The sequence below is a fragment of the Trichomonas vaginalis genome, chromosome VI (genome assembly GCF_026262505.1).
Source record: "Trichomonas vaginalis G3 chromosome VI, whole genome shotgun sequence".
Taxonomy (NCBI): Eukaryota; Parabasalia; order Trichomonadida; family Trichomonadidae; genus Trichomonas; species Trichomonas vaginalis.
In genome coordinates, this window is record NC_067208.1 from 3731585 (window position 1) to 3749567 (window position 17983).

General features: G+C 34.7%; 13 protein-coding genes and 2 pseudogenes across 15 annotated transcripts, besides 2 other annotated features; 8 read left to right on the forward strand and 7 right to left on the reverse strand.

Annotated features, from left to right (window-relative positions):
- Positions 1–3288: part of a mobile genetic element that runs on past the window's edge.
- On the reverse strand, positions 104–688 carry TVAGG3_0800020 (phage tail repeat-like family; the record flags this gene model as incomplete). The annotated part of the gene is made up of 1 exon (XM_051247282.1): positions 104–688. One exon carries the CDS (start codon positions 686–688, stop codon positions 104–106), a length of 585 nt encoding a protein of 194 aa, XP_051082757.1.
- Positions 708–860, reverse strand: TVAGG3_0800030 (uncharacterized protein; the record flags this gene model as incomplete). Its single annotated transcript, XM_001294110.1, has 1 exon — positions 708–860. The coding sequence occupies one exon, from the start codon at positions 858–860 to the stop codon at positions 708–710; it is 153 nt and encodes a 50-aa protein (XP_001294111.1).
- On the reverse strand, positions 880–1280 carry TVAGG3_0800040 (annotated as a pseudogene). The gene has a single exon. A coding segment is annotated over exon 1 (401 nt).
- Positions 3289–3426: 138 nt separating the features above from the next.
- Positions 3427–4204, forward strand: TVAGG3_0800050 (uncharacterized protein; the record flags this gene model as incomplete). Its single annotated transcript, XM_051247283.1, has 1 exon — positions 3427–4204. A coding segment is annotated over one exon (778 nt), but the record flags the coding sequence as incomplete, so codon positions are not given.
- A 73-nt stretch (positions 4205–4277) lies between these two features.
- On the reverse strand, positions 4278–4520 carry TVAGG3_0800060 (serine threonine-protein phosphatase family; the record flags this gene model as incomplete). The annotated part of the gene is made up of 1 exon (XM_051247284.1): positions 4278–4520. The coding sequence occupies one exon, from the start codon at positions 4518–4520 to the stop codon at positions 4278–4280; it is 243 nt and encodes an 80-aa protein (XP_051082759.1).
- An 18-nt stretch (positions 4521–4538) lies between these two features.
- On the reverse strand, positions 4539–4901 carry TVAGG3_0800070 (uncharacterized protein; the record flags this gene model as incomplete). Its single annotated transcript, XM_051247285.1, has 1 exon — positions 4539–4901. One exon carries the CDS (start codon positions 4899–4901, stop codon positions 4539–4541), a length of 363 nt encoding a protein of 120 aa, XP_051082760.1.
- A 138-nt stretch (positions 4902–5039) lies between these two features.
- Positions 5040–5858, reverse strand: TVAGG3_0800080 (phage tail repeat-like family; the record flags this gene model as incomplete). The annotated part of the gene is made up of 1 exon (XM_051247286.1): positions 5040–5858. The coding sequence occupies one exon, from the start codon at positions 5856–5858 to the stop codon at positions 5040–5042; it is 819 nt and encodes a 272-aa protein (XP_051082761.1).
- A 1670-nt stretch (positions 5859–7528) lies between these two features.
- TVAGG3_0800090 (phage tail repeat-like family) lies at positions 7529–8347 on the forward strand (the record flags this gene model as incomplete). The annotated part of the gene is made up of 1 exon (XM_051247287.1): positions 7529–8347. The coding sequence occupies one exon, from the start codon at positions 7529–7531 to the stop codon at positions 8345–8347; it is 819 nt and encodes a 272-aa protein (XP_051082762.1).
- Positions 8348–8667: 320 nt separating this feature from the next.
- TVAGG3_0800100 (uncharacterized protein) lies at positions 8668–8850 on the forward strand (the record flags this gene model as incomplete). The annotated part of the gene is made up of 1 exon (XM_051247288.1): positions 8668–8850. The coding sequence occupies one exon, from the start codon at positions 8668–8670 to the stop codon at positions 8848–8850; it is 183 nt and encodes a 60-aa protein (XP_051082763.1).
- An 18-nt stretch (positions 8851–8868) lies between these two features.
- TVAGG3_0800110 (serine threonine-protein phosphatase family) lies at positions 8869–9111 on the forward strand (the record flags this gene model as incomplete). The annotated part of the gene is made up of 1 exon (XM_051247289.1): positions 8869–9111. One exon carries the CDS (start codon positions 8869–8871, stop codon positions 9109–9111), a length of 243 nt encoding a protein of 80 aa, XP_051082764.1.
- Positions 9112–10319: 1208 nt separating this feature from the next.
- Positions 10320–17983: part of a mobile genetic element that runs on past the window's edge.
- Positions 11309–11825, reverse strand: TVAGG3_0800130 (annotated as a pseudogene). The gene has a single exon. A coding segment is annotated over exon 1 (517 nt).
- Positions 13234–13458, forward strand: TVAGG3_0800140 (phage tail repeat-like family; the record flags this gene model as incomplete). Its single annotated transcript, XM_051247290.1, has 1 exon — positions 13234–13458. The coding sequence occupies one exon, from the start codon at positions 13234–13236 to the stop codon at positions 13456–13458; it is 225 nt and encodes a 74-aa protein (XP_051082765.1).
- On the forward strand, positions 13780–14364 carry TVAGG3_0800150 (His-Me finger endonucleases family; the record flags this gene model as incomplete). The annotated part of the gene is made up of 1 exon (XM_051247291.1): positions 13780–14364. One exon carries the CDS (start codon positions 13780–13782, stop codon positions 14362–14364), a length of 585 nt encoding a protein of 194 aa, XP_051082766.1.
- Positions 14952–15812, forward strand: TVAGG3_0800160 (uncharacterized protein; the record flags this gene model as incomplete). Its single annotated transcript, XM_051247292.1, has 1 exon — positions 14952–15812. One exon carries the CDS (start codon positions 14952–14954, stop codon positions 15810–15812), a length of 861 nt encoding a protein of 286 aa, XP_051082767.1.
- Positions 16482–16778, forward strand: TVAGG3_0800170 (uncharacterized protein; the record flags this gene model as incomplete). Its single annotated transcript, XM_051247293.1, has 1 exon — positions 16482–16778. One exon carries the CDS (start codon positions 16482–16484, stop codon positions 16776–16778), a length of 297 nt encoding a protein of 98 aa, XP_051082768.1.

The following is a 17983-nucleotide window of genomic DNA, read 5'->3' on the forward strand; positions in this document are numbered from 1 at the left end:
ATCGTCAATGTTTTGTTAAGACTTCTTCATCTATGTCTTCCCAACGGTCTTTTCCGACAGACTCATCGTACATTTCAAATAAAATAAAAATATACTGTTTTCTTTACTTTACGTAACCACCCGCTGCCAAAAGTCTTTGACGCCAACCCATACCAGCTAATGAAGGTTGGCTTGTTTTAGTCTGGAGACTAAACTTTGGTTTTGGTTTATCTTCAGTTTTTGGCTTCCCTTCTTCTATTGGTTTTTCGTCACTTTTCGGTTCATCTGACTTTACCTCACTTGCTGGTATGGTTGTGTCGTCAATATCTTCATAAATGTCATATGCCATTTGTTTCTGTTTTCCTTTCAACTTTTTGTGTTTGTTGTAAAGTTTAGAATATTTCGACTCTAAGTCAATGAGATGTTCTATAATGAACTGTTGGTCAGTGAAGTAAACTTTTCCATCTGTTGTCTCATAAACTCCTTCCGACTTCAATATTTTATTTGTGAGAGTCTGTTTCTTTTTTGAGATACTTGCCGTTCCATTTTTATGAAAAGTGACTTTGTAGTTAGGGTTTGTATTTCCAGACCTCACACTTTCTATTATTGAATTTTTCTCTTCATCTGTAAGTTCTTTGACAGGTTTTGACAATGGTTCTGAACTTTTTGTTTGTGGTGTCAAATCTACCGTTTCAACTTCTTCGGTCATTTCATCTCAGTAAAAAATTTTAGTTTGGTTTGTTTTCAACTGGTTGTTGTTGTTTTTTAAGTCGGTCTAAAACTTCCTGAGGTATAGGGAGGACTTGACAAACACGTTGTGTAACTGCTGGAAGCCGGCAAATCCATCTTGAGCCCATTTGTCTCAAAGCTGTATTGTTCATTTCATCTCGGTAAAAAAATTTACATTCCCCACGTTTGAGGTGGTTGCGGTTGGTTGTTGTTTACCCACTGTTGTGCATGGTTATATCCTCTGTTAAAGAATCTTTCACCTTGGTCCATATAGTGCCCTGCTTGGTTATAGTAGTCATTTGCTTTGTTATAGTAGTTTCCTGCTTGTCTTCCTACATTGTCCATCCATCCTTGAACTTTTCCTCTTGTTTCAGGATTTGGAATAAGATTTGCTGCATCTCGTGCTACCTCCCAACCTTTCTGTACGGTTTGTATAATAGGTTGCGCTTTTCTTTCAGTATACCTAATGTACTCAAAATCTTCCTTCCAATTCCAAATGCACCTCTGGCTAGTGTTCCCACTGCTGGCAAAAATCTAGATGCGACTCCTGCTAATGCGCCAAATAAACCCATTTCTTATGGGTTAAAAATGACGAATTCAAAACAAGGACCCGTATGTTTTCTAAAGCGACAAAGAAAGCACTCATGGTAAAAATCTTTAGTTCAACACCAAATGCTTGGTTTATGGATATCTTGGAAAACATTCCGAGGTATAGAGAAGATGGACCACCATATTGGCTAATATTTGTCGGTCAAAACACAAGATACTGTGAAGCCATACCATTATGGTCCAAAAATATTTTAGATGTGAAAACTGCTTTGACAATATTCGTTGACAAATACCATCCAACAAAACTGACATCTGACTGTGAAAGTTCTTTCAAATCAGACGATATTAAAAACTATCTGCGTTCAAAAAATGTAAACCAATATTTCATTGTCGACCAAAACCATTCTGCTCTTGGTGTCATTGACAGTTGTATAAAAATCTTAAGAGACTTAAATCAACCACAGGTGGTGAGGTAAGATGAAATGTCATATGACGACAAGTATAGACACTTCTCCATGGCAAAGATGAGACAAGTTTTAAATATTTACAATACCGTAAACAAAAAGGTTTGGGAAACCACTCCCCCGAAGAAATGAAAAACAACCCCGACTTAGAGAAAGACTATATATTTAATAGTTTAGTCAAAAGAGACAAACAAGAAAGAATGCCAGGCTTCAAACTTAAGAAAGGTGACAAAGTAAAAATAGAAATACCTAAACGCGACCCATATGAAAATACTATTGACTATGACAACAATGGGAACTCGACAGGTACTCGCATTCGTGTTCGTAAAAATAGAAGAAAGTATACAAGAGAATATTAATGAAGTTTTAGGCAAACATGGCAAAATGTACAGACTGCAAGCAGAAGATAAAACTACTATTGTCAGACCTCGTTTCAAAACTTGTTAAGGTTCAAGGTGGTATACTTTCAAAGACAGTTCCTAACAAATATAAGACAACTCCTGACGAATATGCTAAAGAAGTTGAAAATGACGACTAAGCAATTCTATACCATGCGTAAACTGTCATGTAAGGTGGCATGTAGTCTTTACTCTGTCCCGTTGTTTGCGTATACCCTGAAACGCGATGTGTATGGTTTCCTTCTCCTGTGTGCTACCCAGAAACAATTTATAGCAAACTGAACGTCGTCTTTAACATCATATCCTTTACCTTTTTTCATTGCTGACCAATCCCAAAATCTATGCTTATGCCAACCTGCTTCAGATGTACTTAAATCTATGTAGTGACTGTGTGCAGGTAGGTTTTCACCTGAAATCGTTTTACTTCCACCTGTTTCCTTTGAAGAGTTTGCACAATACAAAAACCTGTCGACTATTTGAGTCCAAGTTCCGAGACCAAGTACTACTTCTGGTCTGGTAGAGTTCATTGACGTGTAAATAGAACCTATAGGATATAGTGTTTGAAGTATTTCTGTCTTTAATGTTTGAAGCTCTGTTTTGTCAGCTTTTTTATATAACTCATCGTTAACATATGTTTTGTCTGCTTTTGTATATAACTTTTCTTCAAGTTCATTTACGTCAGAGATGCTATGTCTATGATATTTTTGTGAGTATGTTCCTTCTGTCCATGCGAAAATATACTCTTTTGTTGCATCTACATATCCAGCTATCCATGTCGAGTCTGCTTTCTTCTTTAACTCATCGTTAACATATGTTTTGTCAGCTTTAAGGTCTAAACATTCTGAAACCCACCCTGTATTGGCTTTACCTTCTAAAATCTTCGATGTCCGTTCATGGTACCATTCAACCATTTTTTTAATTTCTTCATCTTTTTCATCCACATATTCCTTATTTGCCTTCTTCACTAACCCACTAGCCAGATATGCTAACTCATCGTCAACATACTCTTTGTCAGCTTTGTTGTCAATATCTGCTTTCAAAAGAAGTTCATCTATAGGTTTCTCGTTTAAAGTTCTTTTTGTTGGATTTATACAAACAGTATGGTTCTTACTGTCTTGAAATAGAAACTCGTCTGTCAATGGGTTTAATGTCAGTTTTAAGTTTCCTTCTTTCAATGACTCAGATATCTTAGAATAGTTTGAAAAGTTTGTTGTGTTCTTATTTAGAGCTTGCACAATGAGTTGTCGGTTGTGTTGTATTTCTCTCATAGACGCTGTTTCTTTCGACATTTTTATTCTAGATAAAATATGCTTTCAATAGAAAAAGAAAATTCAAGAGTTGCTACAACTAAACCATTAGATGAACTTTTTACGAATGTCGGTCAAAAGTTTGAGACAGAGACCGTAAAGCATGAAGGCTATCGTTTTGACTACCCACTAAGATGGTTAAGAGACCCATCCGTCACAAAAGCTATTGGCTTTCGTAGAATGAAATTCATTTCAGAAGCCATACATGGTTTCCCATTTACGGTCGCTTTTGAAGTTCGATACTATAACAAAGAAAAACATACGTATGAGAAATTTGAACAGGGAAAACTTTTACAAGTGAATTTGCTTGTAAACTTAGAAACAACTCTTCAAGCTTTTCAAGAAAAAATAAACGATATCTATCTCGAATATGCAAAACAGTACAACATTGACGAAGGAGAGTACCATCTCGATATTATATATGACAGGAAAAATGCAACTGTTAAAATCAATAGAATAGAAGACCTTGGAGAAGACGTTTATATTTCTACAAAATATAACAACTTGGCATGGTATAGATTTTTGAGGATGTTAAATCAGCCTGCAGCATATCCAGTACACCCGAACTTTTATGAAGTCGAAAACCCTAATGGAACATATGAAAATGTTTTCGACTCAGATGCTATTATAGTTCATGCTTCATTTTCTGGTGCACAAAACTCTTTTTTATGCTTGGCAAATGACTTTTACGAAAAACCTACAAAGCTATATGAACCACCAAGTGGAAGTATTTCAGACTTTCAAGTATGGTTTACTACAGATGGAAGAAAGAGAATAATTCCATTATACCATGCGTTTTACTTAGAACTTAGTCTCATATACAACTACTATCGAACGGTAAAAATATAATTTTAATACGGTTGAGGTGTTGGATTTGGTTGCCAACTAGACTGTGGTGCAGGTTCAGGCTGTTGTATAACAGGAGCTTGTTCTTCTGGTTCAGGGTCTTTAGGTATAATACCAACGAATTGACCTACTCTTTTACCAATATTTTTGACTCCGTTCCAAATTCCTCTTCCTACGGTTTTTATTCCATTCCATATACCTCTTCCAACATTTCGAAAGAAGTTTCCAATACTACTGAAGAAACCCATTTTACTATATGTAAAAATCTAATGTCCGCCTAGTCTCTTACGTTTCCTGTTGAGTTCCATAGCATTTTTTAACTGGAGCTCATACATTCTATTTCTCCTCTGGTAGAAAACATACTCTGGGTCAACTCCTGTGTTCGCGTCATCTGCATAGAGTTGTTTATATCCCACTTCAGGGTTTGTATAAAACTCTTTCCATCTCATATTTGCATACCATGGTGGCAAACCTAACGCAGCGTCATTTGACATGGCAGTTTGCATTTGTACATCTGTTGGCACTTGACCATAGTTTGCCATTGCAGTTTGTATTCTAACTTCATTTGGAATATTCTCTGGGTTTGGTTGTCCAGGTTGCTGTGCATTCGCTAAGTTCTGTGCGTCCATTTTAATATTATAAAAATATCTCTTACGAGTACATATGCTGAACATTTGCAGACATTGGTTCATCTTCATATTCTCTATATCTTTCTGCCACGTCAAATAAGTAAATGACACAATGGAAAAAACCTAAAACAAGTAGTCCTATTTCAAACCACATTTACTTACCAATAAAATTTCTTTGTTGTGACACTTTTTCCGGTTTATAGGACCTCTCTCATATTCTATCTTATCGTATCTAAACTCATAGTCATGCATATCCTCTAACCATCTCATGACACTTTCCAAACCACTTTTATCGGATGTAAAGTAAAAGCATGGATGGTTATGTAAAACGTCTAAAGTTTCTAAAGAGTCTCTCAAAGTCCAGTCTACTTGGTATTGAAAATCATATGTGTTATAGAACGGTGGGTCTACTATAAAGAAAACATTTTCCTTGTTTTTATATTTTTCATACAACTCTGTCCAACGACATCTCACAAACTCTATACCCTCAGTATATTTTTCTATGTCCTCTTTGAAAACCTTTGTATAGTTAAGATATAAAACGTTTGACATAAGTGTTTCAATGTCATGAACTCTTATAGAACCACTATACAATAGTCTAGAAGATATACTATCCCAGTCAATATACTCTGCTTTTTTCAAAACCTCTCTGACAGTATTTTTCTTATCTAATGGTATACGTTCCATCTTACCTATAGGTATCTTTTCTTTTAACTCTTTCAATATTTTGTTTGTGTCTGGTATATGTTTGAGACGGTTCATATAGTTGTCGAAGTCATTGCATATAATCTTTGAGTCAGGAAATACAGTATGGCACAAATGAGATATATAGAAACTTCCACCGAACAAATCTACAAATGTTAGACCATTCGGTAGTTTCTTAAGTTCTCTCAATAGAATATCTTTACATCTACTCTTATTTCCAAAGAAGGGTAACGGTGGTTTTGTAAAATTCATTTTATATACAATAAAAATGTTTTTTCCCTGAAAAGTGACAGAAAAGTGACAAAACATCTTCGGGGCTAGAGGGCACGAAGTGCCTGGAAGCCCCAATGCCTTTTTTTTTTTTTTTTTTTCACAGTGGCTCAAATACCCTGAGCCCCTGTAATTTTTAGTATTTTATTAATTTTTTGTAGCTTGTAAACTATTCAAAAAATGTGAAATGTTTTTTCACATTCTCTCAAAATTGAATATAAAGTATTATAAAATTTAATTTTTTTCAAGAACCAATAATAAATTTATTACAAGATCAGTTAAAATCGTCCCCTATTTATAAGATAATATTTATTTTTCTACTTATATTACTTGCATTAATAAAAGGTTGTTGTTGCGTGTTATTTATTTTCAACTCAAGATTCCATTTTGGGGACGATTTTTTTTTTTGATCTGGCCAATACAAATTTAAAATGTCTAGAAGTATGATGGGTGTGTAAGGTATATATATATATATATAAAACGTTTCACTCCTGCAATTTATTCCATCACTTGTTATATTTGATTTTGGACAATATGCAAAATTAATACTCGGTAATCTGTGTTGACTAAGTTAGACTAAAGGTTAATTCCAAATCAAATTATTTATCTGAATTACAGAATAACTCATCAATTAGAAACAAGGGAACAATTGATAAGATACACTAGGTCATTGTATCTATTAATAATTACATTACGAACAAATGATACCAAAATATAAAAAATAAAGATGAAATTATGGTATTCAATTTCATCTCTTGTGAACCAGAATTTTTGGATTTTAACCGATTTTTCAAAATTTGATAAAAGCATGATTCCACGATTTTCATCCATCTTGAAATACTTGGAAATGACTCCTCAACATATGTCAGACATTTCACGTGCAAAAAATTTGGAAATTGGATGACAGACAACAAAGAGAAAATTCCATTTTCATAAATCATTTTTCCTAAATCAATTGAAGAGATTGAATCAAAAATCCATTTTAAACCTAGTTTGTCAACAATTGCCAAAGAAAGTTTAAGTCATTACGAATCAGCACATGCTGCAAAATATGAATCAGTTACAATCCAAATCATGAAACCATTTACAATGACAAAATTGAGATATGACACAATTTCACATCCCACGAAGAATAAGTGTATGTGTATGTGCTTTCTAAACTATGCAGAAAGATTGGTAATTGGAAAGTCTTCTGTTCAACAAAACAAAAATTAGGCGAACAAACTGTTTTTTTCTTTAACCTTTGCGTAATCTTTAACAAGTTCGAATTCTTGTTGATCATAACTGATTTATTTAAGTTCTTCAATATTCTTTTGCAGAGCCAATGATCCTTTTAGATTCATCTAATGCATTGATATTAAAAGTAAGTCGTTAAATGAGGAATTTTAGTCATAAAATTGTTCAATTCGGGTAAATTTGCACAAGTAGTATATCGATCATAATGGAGTAAAAGTATGATCGTAATGGGGAAAATTATAGGTGCAAAAAGTGCTCGGAAATTTGACACCGCTCGCATTTTTGTTCGCTATACTTATTTAAAAAAAAAAAAAAAGGCATTGGGGCTTCCAGGCACTTCGTGCCCTCTAGCCCCGAAGATGTTTTGTCACTTTTCTGTCACTTTTCAGGGAAAAAACATTTTTATTAAATATAAAATGAATTTTACAAAACCACCGTTACCCTTCTTTGGAAATAAGAGTAGATGTAAAGATATTCTATTGAGAGAACTTAAGAAACTACCGAATGGTCTAACATTTGTAGATTTGTTCGGTGGAAGTTTCTATATATCTCATTTGTGCCATACTGTATTTCCTGACTCAAAGATTATATGCAATGACTTCGACAACTATATGAACCGTCTCAAACATATACCAGACACAAACAAAATATTGAAAGAGTTAAAAGAAAAGATACCTATAGGTAAGATGGAACGTATACCATTAGATAAGAAAAATACTGTCAGAGAGGTTTTGAAAAAAGCAGAGTATATTGACTGGGATAGTATATCTTCTAGACTATTGTATAGTGGTTCTATAAGAGTTCATGACATTGAAACACTTATGTCAAACGTTTTATATCTTAACTATACAAAGGTTTTCAAAGAGGACATAGAAAAATATACTGAGGGTATAGAGTTTGTGAGATGTCGTTGGACAGAGTTGTATGAAAAATATAAAAACAAGGAAAATGTTTTCTTTATAGTAGACCCGCCGTTCTATAACACATACGATTTTCAATACCAAGTAGACTGGACTTTGAGAGACTCTTTAGAAACTTTAGACGTTTTACATAACCATCCATGCTTTTACTTTACATCCGATAAAAGTGGTTTGGAAAGTGTCATGAGATGGTTAGAGGATATGCATGACTATGAGTTTAGATACGATAAGATAGAATATGAGAGAGGTCCTATAAACCGGAAAAAGTGTCACAACAAAGAAATTTTATTGGTAAGTAAATGTGGTTTGAAATAGGACTACTTGTTTTAGGTTTTTTCCATTGTGTCATTTACTTATTTGACGTGGCAGAAAGATATAGAGAATATGAAGATGAACCAATGTCTGCAAATGTTCAGCATATGTACTCGTAAGAGATATTTTTATCTAATATTAAAATGGACGCACAGAACTTAGCGAATGCACAGCAACCTGGACAACCAAACCCAGAGAATATTCCAAATGAAGTTAGAATACAAACTGCAATGGCAAACTATGGTCAAGTGCCAACAGATGTACAAATGCAAACTGCCATGTCAAATGACGCTGCGTTAGGTTTGCCACCATGGTATGCAAATATGAGATGGAAAGAGTTTTATACAAACCCTGAAGTGGGATATAAACAACTCTATGCAGATGACGCGAACACAGGAGTTGACCCAGAGTATGTTTTCTACCAGAGGAGAAATAGAATGTATGAGCTCCAGTTAAAAAATGCTATGGAACTCAACAGGAAACGTAAGAGACTAGGCGGACATTAGATTTTTACATATAGTAAAATGGGTTTCTTCAGTAGTATTGGAAACTTCTTTCGAAATGTTGGAAGAGGTATATGGAATGGAATAAAAACCGTAGGAAGAGGAATTTGGAACGGAGTCAAAAATATTGGTAAAAGAGTAGGTCAGTTCGTTGGTATTATACCTAAAGACCCTGAACCAGAAGAACAAGCTCCTGTTATACAACAGCCTGAACCTGCACCACAGTCTAGTTGGCAACCAAATCCAACACCTCAACCGTATTAAAATTATATTTTTACCGTTCGATAGTAGTTGTATATGAAACTAAGTTCTAAGTAAAACGCATGGTATAATGGAACTATTCTCTTTCTTCCATCTGTAGTAAACCATACTTGAAAGTCTGAAATACTTCCACTCGGTGGTTCATATAGCTTTGTAGGTTTTTCGTAAAAGTCATTTGCCAAGCATAAAAAAGAGTTTTGTGCACCAGAAAATGAAGCATGAACTATAATAGCATCTGAGTCGAAAACATTTTCATATGTTCCATTAGGGTTTTCGACTTCATAAAAGTTCGGGTGTACTGGATATGCTGCAGGCTGATTTAACATCCTCAAAAATCTATACCATGCCAAGTTGTTATATTTTGTAGAAATATAAACGTCTTCTCCAAGGTCTTCTATTCTATTGATTTTAACAGTTGCATTTTTCCTGTCATATATAATATCGAGATGGTACTCTCCTTCGTCAATGTTAAACTGGTTTGCATATTCGAGATAGATATCGTTTATTTTTTCTTGAAAAGCTTGAAGAGTTGTTTCTAAGTTTACAAGCAAATTCACTTGTAAAAGTTTTCCCTGTTCAAATTTCTCATACGTACGTTTTTTTGTTATAGTATCGAACTTCAAAAGCGACCGTAAATGGAAACCATGTATGGCTTCTGAAATGAACTTCATTCTACGAAAGCCAATAGCTTTTGTGACGGATGGGTCTCTTAACCATCTCAATGGGTAGTCAAACCGATAGCCTTCATGCTTTACGGTCTCTGTCTCAAACTTTTGACCGACATTCGTAAAAAGTTCATCTAATGGTTTAGTTGTAGCAACTCTTGAATTTTCTTTTTCTATTGGAAGCATTTTTTATCTAGAATAAAAATGTCGAAAGAAACAGCGTCTATGAGAGAAATACAACACAACCGACAACTCATTTTGCAAGCTCTAAATAAGAACACAACAAACTTTTCAAACTATTCTAAGATATCTGAGTCATTGAAAGAAGGAAACTTAAAACTGACGATAAACCCATTGACAGACGAGTTTCTGTTTCAAGACAGTAAGAACCATACTGTTTGTATAAATCCAACAAAAAGAACTTTAAACGAGAAACCTATAGATGAACTTCTTTTGAAAGCAGATATTGACAACAAAGCTGACAAAGAGTATGTCATTGAAAAAGTTCAAGAAGAACATGACAGAGCAGATGCAACATATGCAACAAAAGAGGATGTTGAAAAGAAAGCTGACAAAGAGTATGTAGATGCAACAAAAGACTATATTTTCGCATGGACAGATAGAGCATACCCACAAAAACATCATACACATAACATCTATGACGTAGATGAACTTCAAGAAAAGTTAGATGACAAAGCGGATAAAACATATGTTGACAATAAAATGTCAAGTGAAGTGACAAGAGCTGACAAAGAATATTCTAAAAAGACTCATACACATACCATTGCAAATATTACAAACTTACAAGAAACCTTAAACAGGAAAAGTGACGTTGGACATACACACGATTTCTTCGCAACTGTTGGTATAGAAAATATTGCAGGAACGGTTGAAGAACCTGATGGAACTGGTGGGGATGTATTAAATTGGAAACCTCCTAACTTTCCACAAGGTTTAACATCGGAGGATGACATAACGACGATGAAATACATTAGATGTAGAGATGTTTATGTCATGGAGGATGAAAACAATGTTAAATTCACTGCTCAAGATTTATATGATAAAAAAGCTGACAAAACAGAGCTTCAAACGTTAAAGACAGAAATACTTCAAACAGTATATCCTATAGGTTCTATTTACACGTCAATGAACTCTACCAGACCAGAAGTAGTACTTGGTCTCGGAACTTGGACTCAAATAGTCGACAGGTTTTTGTATTGTGCAAACTCTTCAAAGGAAACAGGTGGAAGTAAAACGATTTCAGGTGCAAATCTACCTGCACACAGTCACTACATAGATTTAACTACATCTGAAGCAGGTTGGCATAAGCATAGATTTTGGGATTGGTCAGCAATGAAAAAAGGTAAAGGATATGATGTTAAAGACGACGTTCAGTTTGCTATAAATTGTTTCTGGGGTAGCACACAGGGAGAAGGAAACCATACACATCGCGTTTCAGGGTATACGCAAACAACGGGACAAAGTAAAGACTACATGCCACCTTACATGACAGTTTACGCATGGTATAGAATTGCTTAGTCGTCATTTTCAACTTCTTTAGCATATTCGTCAGGAGTTGTCTTATATTTGTTAGGAACTGTCTTTGAAAGTATACCACCTTGAACCTTAACAAGTTTGAAACGAGGTCTGACAATAGTAGTTTTATCTTCTGCTTGCAGTCTGTACATTTTGCCATGTTTGCCTAAAACTTCATAATATTCTCTTGTATACTTTCTTCTATTTTTACGAACACGAATGCGAGTACCTCGAGTTCCCATTGTTGTCATAGTCAATAGTATTTTCATATGGGTCGCGTTTAGGTATTTCTATTTTTACTTTGTCACCTTTCTTAAGTTTGAAGCCTGGCATTCTTTCTTGTTTGTCTCTTTTGACTAAACTATTAAATATATAGTCTTTCTCTAAGTCAGGGTTGTTTTTCATTTCTTCGGGGGAGTGGTTTCCCAAACCTTTTTGTTTACGGCTATTGTAAATATTTAAAACTTGTCTCATCTTTGCCATGGAGAAGTGTCTATATTTGTCGTCATATGACATTTCATCTACCTCACCACCTTGTGGTTGGTTTAAGTCTCTTAAGATTTTTATACAACTGTCAATGACACCAAGAGCAGAATGGTTTTGGTCGACAATGAAATATTGGTTTACATTTTTTGAACGCAGATAGTTTTTAATATTGTCTGATTTGAAAGAACTTTCACAGTCAGATGTCAGTTTTGTTGGATGGTATTTGTCAACGAATATTGTCAAAGCAGTTTTCACATCTAAAATATTTTTGGACCATAATGGTATGGCTTCACAGTATCTTGTGTTTTGACCGACAAATATAAAACCAGTATGGTGGTCCATCTTCTCTATACCTCGGAATGTTTTCCAAGATATCCATAAACCAAGCATTTGGTGTTGAACTAAAGATTTTTTACCATGAGTGCTTTCTTTGTCGCCTTAGAAACATACGGGTCCTTGTTTGAATTCGTCATTTTTAACCCATAAGAAATGGTTTATTTGGCGCAATAGCAGGAGTCGCATCTAGATTTTTGCCAGCAGTGGGAACACTAGCCAGAGGTGCATTTGGAATTGGAAGGAAGATTTTGAGTACATTAGGTATACTGAAAGAGAAAGCGCAACCTATTATACAAACCGTACAGAAAGGTTGGGAGGTAGCACGAGATGCAGCAAATCTTATTCCAAATCCTGAAACAAGAGGAAAAGTTCAAGGATGGATGGACAATGTAGGAAGACAAGCAGGAAACTACTATAACAAAGCAAATGACTACTATAACCAAGCAGGCACTACATGGACCAAGGTGAAGATTCTTTAACAGAGGATATAACCATGCACAACAGTGGGTAACAACAACCAACCTCAACCGCCTCAAACGTGGGGAATGTAAAATTTTTTACTGAGATGAAATGAACAATACAGCATTGAGACAAATGGGTTTCAAGATGGATTTGTCGGCTTCCAGCAGTTACACAACGTGTTTGTCAAGTCCTTCCTATACCTCAGGAAGTTTTAGACCGACTTAAAAACAACAACAACCAGTTGAAAACAAACCAAACTAAAATTTTTTACTGAGATGAAATGACCGAAGAAGTTGAAACAGTAGATTTGACACCACAAACAAAAAGTTCAGAACCATTGTCAAAACCTGTCAAAGAACTTACAGATGAAGAGAAAAATTCAATAATAGAAAGTGCCAGGTCTGGAAATACAAACCCTAACTACAAAGTCACTTTTCATAAAAATGGAACGGCAAGTATCTCAAAAAAGAAACAGACTCTCACAAATAAAATATTGAAGTCTGAAGGAGCTTTCGAGACAACAGATGGAAAAGTTTACTTCACTGACCAACAGTTCATTATAGAACATCTCATTGACTTAGAGTCGAAATATTCTAAACTTTACAACAAACACAAAAAGTTGAAAGGAAAACAAAAACAGATGGCATATGATATTTATGAAGAGGTTGACGACACAACCATACCAGCAAGTGAAGTAAAGTCAGATGAACCGAAAAGTGACGAAAAACCAATAGAAGAAGAGAAACCAAAAACTGAAGATAAACCAAAACCAAAGTTTAGTCTCCAGACTAAACCAAGCCAACCTTCATTAGCTGGTATGGGTTGGCGTCAAAGACTTTTGGCAGCGGGTGGTTACGTAAAGTAAAGAAAACAGTATATTTTTATTTTATTTGAAATGTACGATGAGTCTGTCGGAAAAGACCGTTGGGAAGACATAGATGAAGAAGTCTTTACAAAACATTGACGATGAAGTTCATGAGAAATTAGATGAAGAAAGTTCATGAGAAATTAGATGAAGAAAGTTCATGAGAAATTAGATGAAGAAAGTTCATGAGAAATTAGATGAAGAAGTCTTAACAAAAACATAGACAAGAAAGTTCATGAGAGATTAGATGAGAAATATGAAATGGCATACCATTTAAAACAAAACATTTTTTCAAAAAAATATTTTTTTATTTTATTTGAAATGTACGCTGAGTCTGTCGGAAAAGACCGTTGGGAAACTTGTTTGTTAGATGAGAAATATGAAATTCACTGTTGTGAGTCATTTGAAGTCAGAAACAAAAAGACAAAAAGAGTTTTAAGCGAATGGGAGGGAAATAAAGGATATGCTATTATGAGGATTGGTGGAAAACACTATTTTAAACATGTTGTCATTGCAACTCATTTTATACCGAACCCTAACAATTTACCTTTTGTAGACCATATAAACCATATAAGAAACGACAATAGACTTGAAAACTTACGTTGGGTTACTCGTTCTGAAAACAATAAGAACAGAGGCAAATTTCGAGATATTGTATTCGAATTTGTCGACGAACTAGAAGATGAAGCAATTGAAATTACAGACTATGGCGAGCATACGTTTGAGTTTTACTACTACAGCGAAGAACAGGACTCTTTCTACTTTTATACCGGCGTAAACTATAGAAAATTACAAGTATATTTTACTAAGGAAGACTATGCTTATGTAAACGCTAGAGATACAGATGGAAAACACGTTCCAATACGTCTTAACAAATTCAAGAAGCTATATGGCATACCATTTTAAAACGTTTTTAAAACAGTATATTTTTATTTTATTTGAAATGTACGTTGGGAAACTTGTTTGTTAGACGATGAAAGTCTTGACAAAACATAGACAAGAAAGTTCATGAGAAAACATTGACGATGAAAGTCTTGACAAAACATAGACAAGAAAGTTCATGAGAAATTAGACGATGAAAGTCTTGACAAAACATAGACAAGAAAGTTCATGAGAAAACATTGACGATGAAAGTCTTGACAAAACATAGACAAGAAAGTTCATGAGAAATTAGACGATGAAAGTCTTGACAAAACATAGACAAGAAAGTTCATGAGAAAACATTGACGATGAAAGTCTTGACAAAACATAGACAAGAAAGTTCATGAGAAATTAGACGATGAAAGTTTTGACAAAACATAGACAAGAAAGTTCATGAGAAATTAGACGATGAAAGTTTTGACAAAACATAGACAAGAAAGTTCATGAGAAATTAGACGATGAAAGTTTTGACAAAACATAGACAAGAAAGTTCATGAGAAATTAGATGAGAAATAAAACATTGCATACCATTTTAAAACGTTTTTAAAACAGTATATTTTTACATATATAAAATGCTTCAGGTTGAAAAACAAAGAACAAAAGTAGCAGATACAAAACCGTTAGACTATATCTTTACAAACGCTGGTAGGACTATATCAGATGAAGAAATTTCATCCGGATCTTACAGATTTGACTATCCAGTTCGTTGGCTTCAAAGTCCTTCAGATGCAAAGGCAATAGGATTTAGAAGAGTTTTGTTTTCAAATAGAACTAATGCATTCATGTTCGCAGTATATTTTCACGGTCAGTATAAAGGCTCTGATGGTCTAATAGAAAGATTTGACGAAATGAGGATCTTTACAGTTCGTTCAGACGAAAGTCTTGAAAAAACTCTAAATGACTTTCAAACTCAAATAAACAAATACTACTGGGAATTTCAAGAAAAATACGACTCTTTACTAAATGGAACATACTATCTAAAACTAGAATACGACAAGATGAACTCCACAGTTTCATTTCAAAAGATTGAAATTAACCCTCCAAGAGATACAGAGTTTTTATATTGGGGAGTAGACAAACGTTCTTGGGCACAATTTCTTCGGTTACTAAACCAGAACGAACCATTGCCACCTGACGGTCCGTTTAAATTTATACTCCCACCAGCAGATTTGACAGTTTATAGAAACGTGTTCGATCCTCAAAATGTCATGTGTCATGCAAGTTTCAGTTCAAGCAACAACAGTTTTCTTTGTATCGGTAAGGACTTTTATGACTTTGCTTCTAAATTCTACGAACCACCTAGTAACAGTTTCTCTGACTTTCAAGTTTGGTTCACAACAAACGGTGTGCAGCATATAATACCATTGTACTATGACTTTTATCTCGAATTGTCTTTCATATACAACTACGGAAAAGTGCTGAAAAAGTATTGAAAAATATATTTTAGATCTCACCAGGTCACCAGGTCCCTCGGTCAACTAACATCTTTTTGAAAATGGTGACAACATGACATTTTGACAACAACACAGGAAATAGATTTCATCATCTAATTTCTCATGAATTTCATCGTAAATGTTTTGTATAAAAAGCAACCCGCGGAATTCCGCGGGGTGGTATATTCTTCACGAAATGCTTGTTTTGAGGTTAAGCCACAAACGAATGTCCGACGGTTAAGCCACAAACGAATGTCCGACGGTTAAGCCAAAAATATTTTTTATTTTTATTGTAAGAACAGTATGACAGTCGAAGCAAAAACGTTCACGAACAAATCTAATGGCGAAACATTCACAAAAGGCACTTACAACGGTATTGAAGTCTTACGTAGAGACAAGGATGGTTATATAAATGCAACAAAGATATGTCAGCAGTTTAGGAAAGACTTTAGAAGGTTGTTGGAAAATAAGTCCTGGGAAGAGTATTTTAAGGCATTTTGTGAAGAATATACCACCCCGCGGAATTCCGCGGGGTGCTTTTTATACAATGTTAATGCAGGAATTCCCGATGAAATCAAACAGGTTAGAGGAACGTATGCAGACCCAAGACTTGTAAACTATATAGCAATGTGGGCTTCTCCAAAATATTGCATAGCAGTTGGAAAAATTATGGACTCCATAGACAAGAAAGTTCATGAGAAATTAGATGAAGAAGAACTTGAAGATACAGCAGAGAATGCTAAACCTTTGTTCGAAGAAGAAGTTAGAAAAATGCATGAAAAACAAATAGAACATGAACGTGAGATATGTTCTGGTTATAGAGACTCTCCATACGAACTAGACCAATGGGAACAAGAAGATTTAAAGAGAGAATTTAGAGAATATGAACTCGCTAAAGTTTCATTAGAAGCTGCAGAAGAGAGGTTAAAAGGTTGGGGTCCTTTTGTACAAAAATATTGTGAGTAAATGAACCATTTTTTTTATTGAATTCAGCAAAAATATATTTTAGGTTAGATGGTTTTTAGGTGTCACTACGTCACCAGGTCACCAGGTCATTTTAACTTCTCTGAAAAAGTGTGACAACATGACATTTTGACAACAACACAGGAAATAGACTTTCTTCGTAAATGTTTTATATAAAAAGCACCCCGCGGAATTCCGCGGGGTGGTATATTCTTCACAAAATGCTTGTTTTGTCAAACATGAACGTCAATGTTTTGTATAAAAAAGCACCCGCCGGAATTCCGGCGGTTGGTATATTCTTCACGAAATGCTTGTTTTGTTGAGACTTCTTCATCTAATTTCTCATGAACTTTCTTGTCTATGTTTTGTCAAGACTTCTTCTTCGTATTCTTTCACCCGTTGAACTTTGTATAAAAAAAGCACCTGCCGGAATTCCGCGGGGTGGTATATTCTTCACGAAATGCTTGTTTTGTCAAACATGAACGTCAATGTTTTGTATAAAAAAGCACCTGCCGGAATTCCGCGGGGTGGTATATTCTTCACGAAATGCTTGTTTTGAGGTCGAGCCAAAAATGGCTCCACCGTAGAAAACACACAAAACTCATGATTTTTGTATAAAAAAGCAACCGCCGGAATTCCGGCGGTTGGTATATTCTTCACAAAATGCTTGTTTTGAGGTCGAGCCATTTTTGGCTCCACCTGTTTTTTCAACCAAAGCTCATTTTTTCGGCAAAAATATATTTTAGGTGAAGTGGTGAGATCTCACCTCTTTTTTCACCTCTTTTCTCACCCGTTGAATTTTCATGAATTTTGACACTTTCACAAAAAACATAAAAAAAGTTAGTTTTTTAAAAAAAATATTTTTTATTTTTATTGTAAGAACATGTTAGCAACAACAGCACCAAACTCGTTAGTCATGAACCCAACTTCAATGTTAGTAGAGATGAAAAGCTTCATTCCTTCTTCATATACTTTCGAAACAGAAATCCAGAAGATAAAGCAAGAACTTCTCCAAGGAGATTTAGACTGTAGTGCGAAAGATGAAACAAATGAAGAATATCTTTATGAAATGCAGGATATTATTGACCATCTACCTAAACTTCCTGAAATACAACAACAAAAGCTTACTATTCCAGAATTCGATGAAATAGAAGTCAAAGCAACTGACTCAGTAGAAACCAAGAAGTTCATACGTAAGGTAAACTATG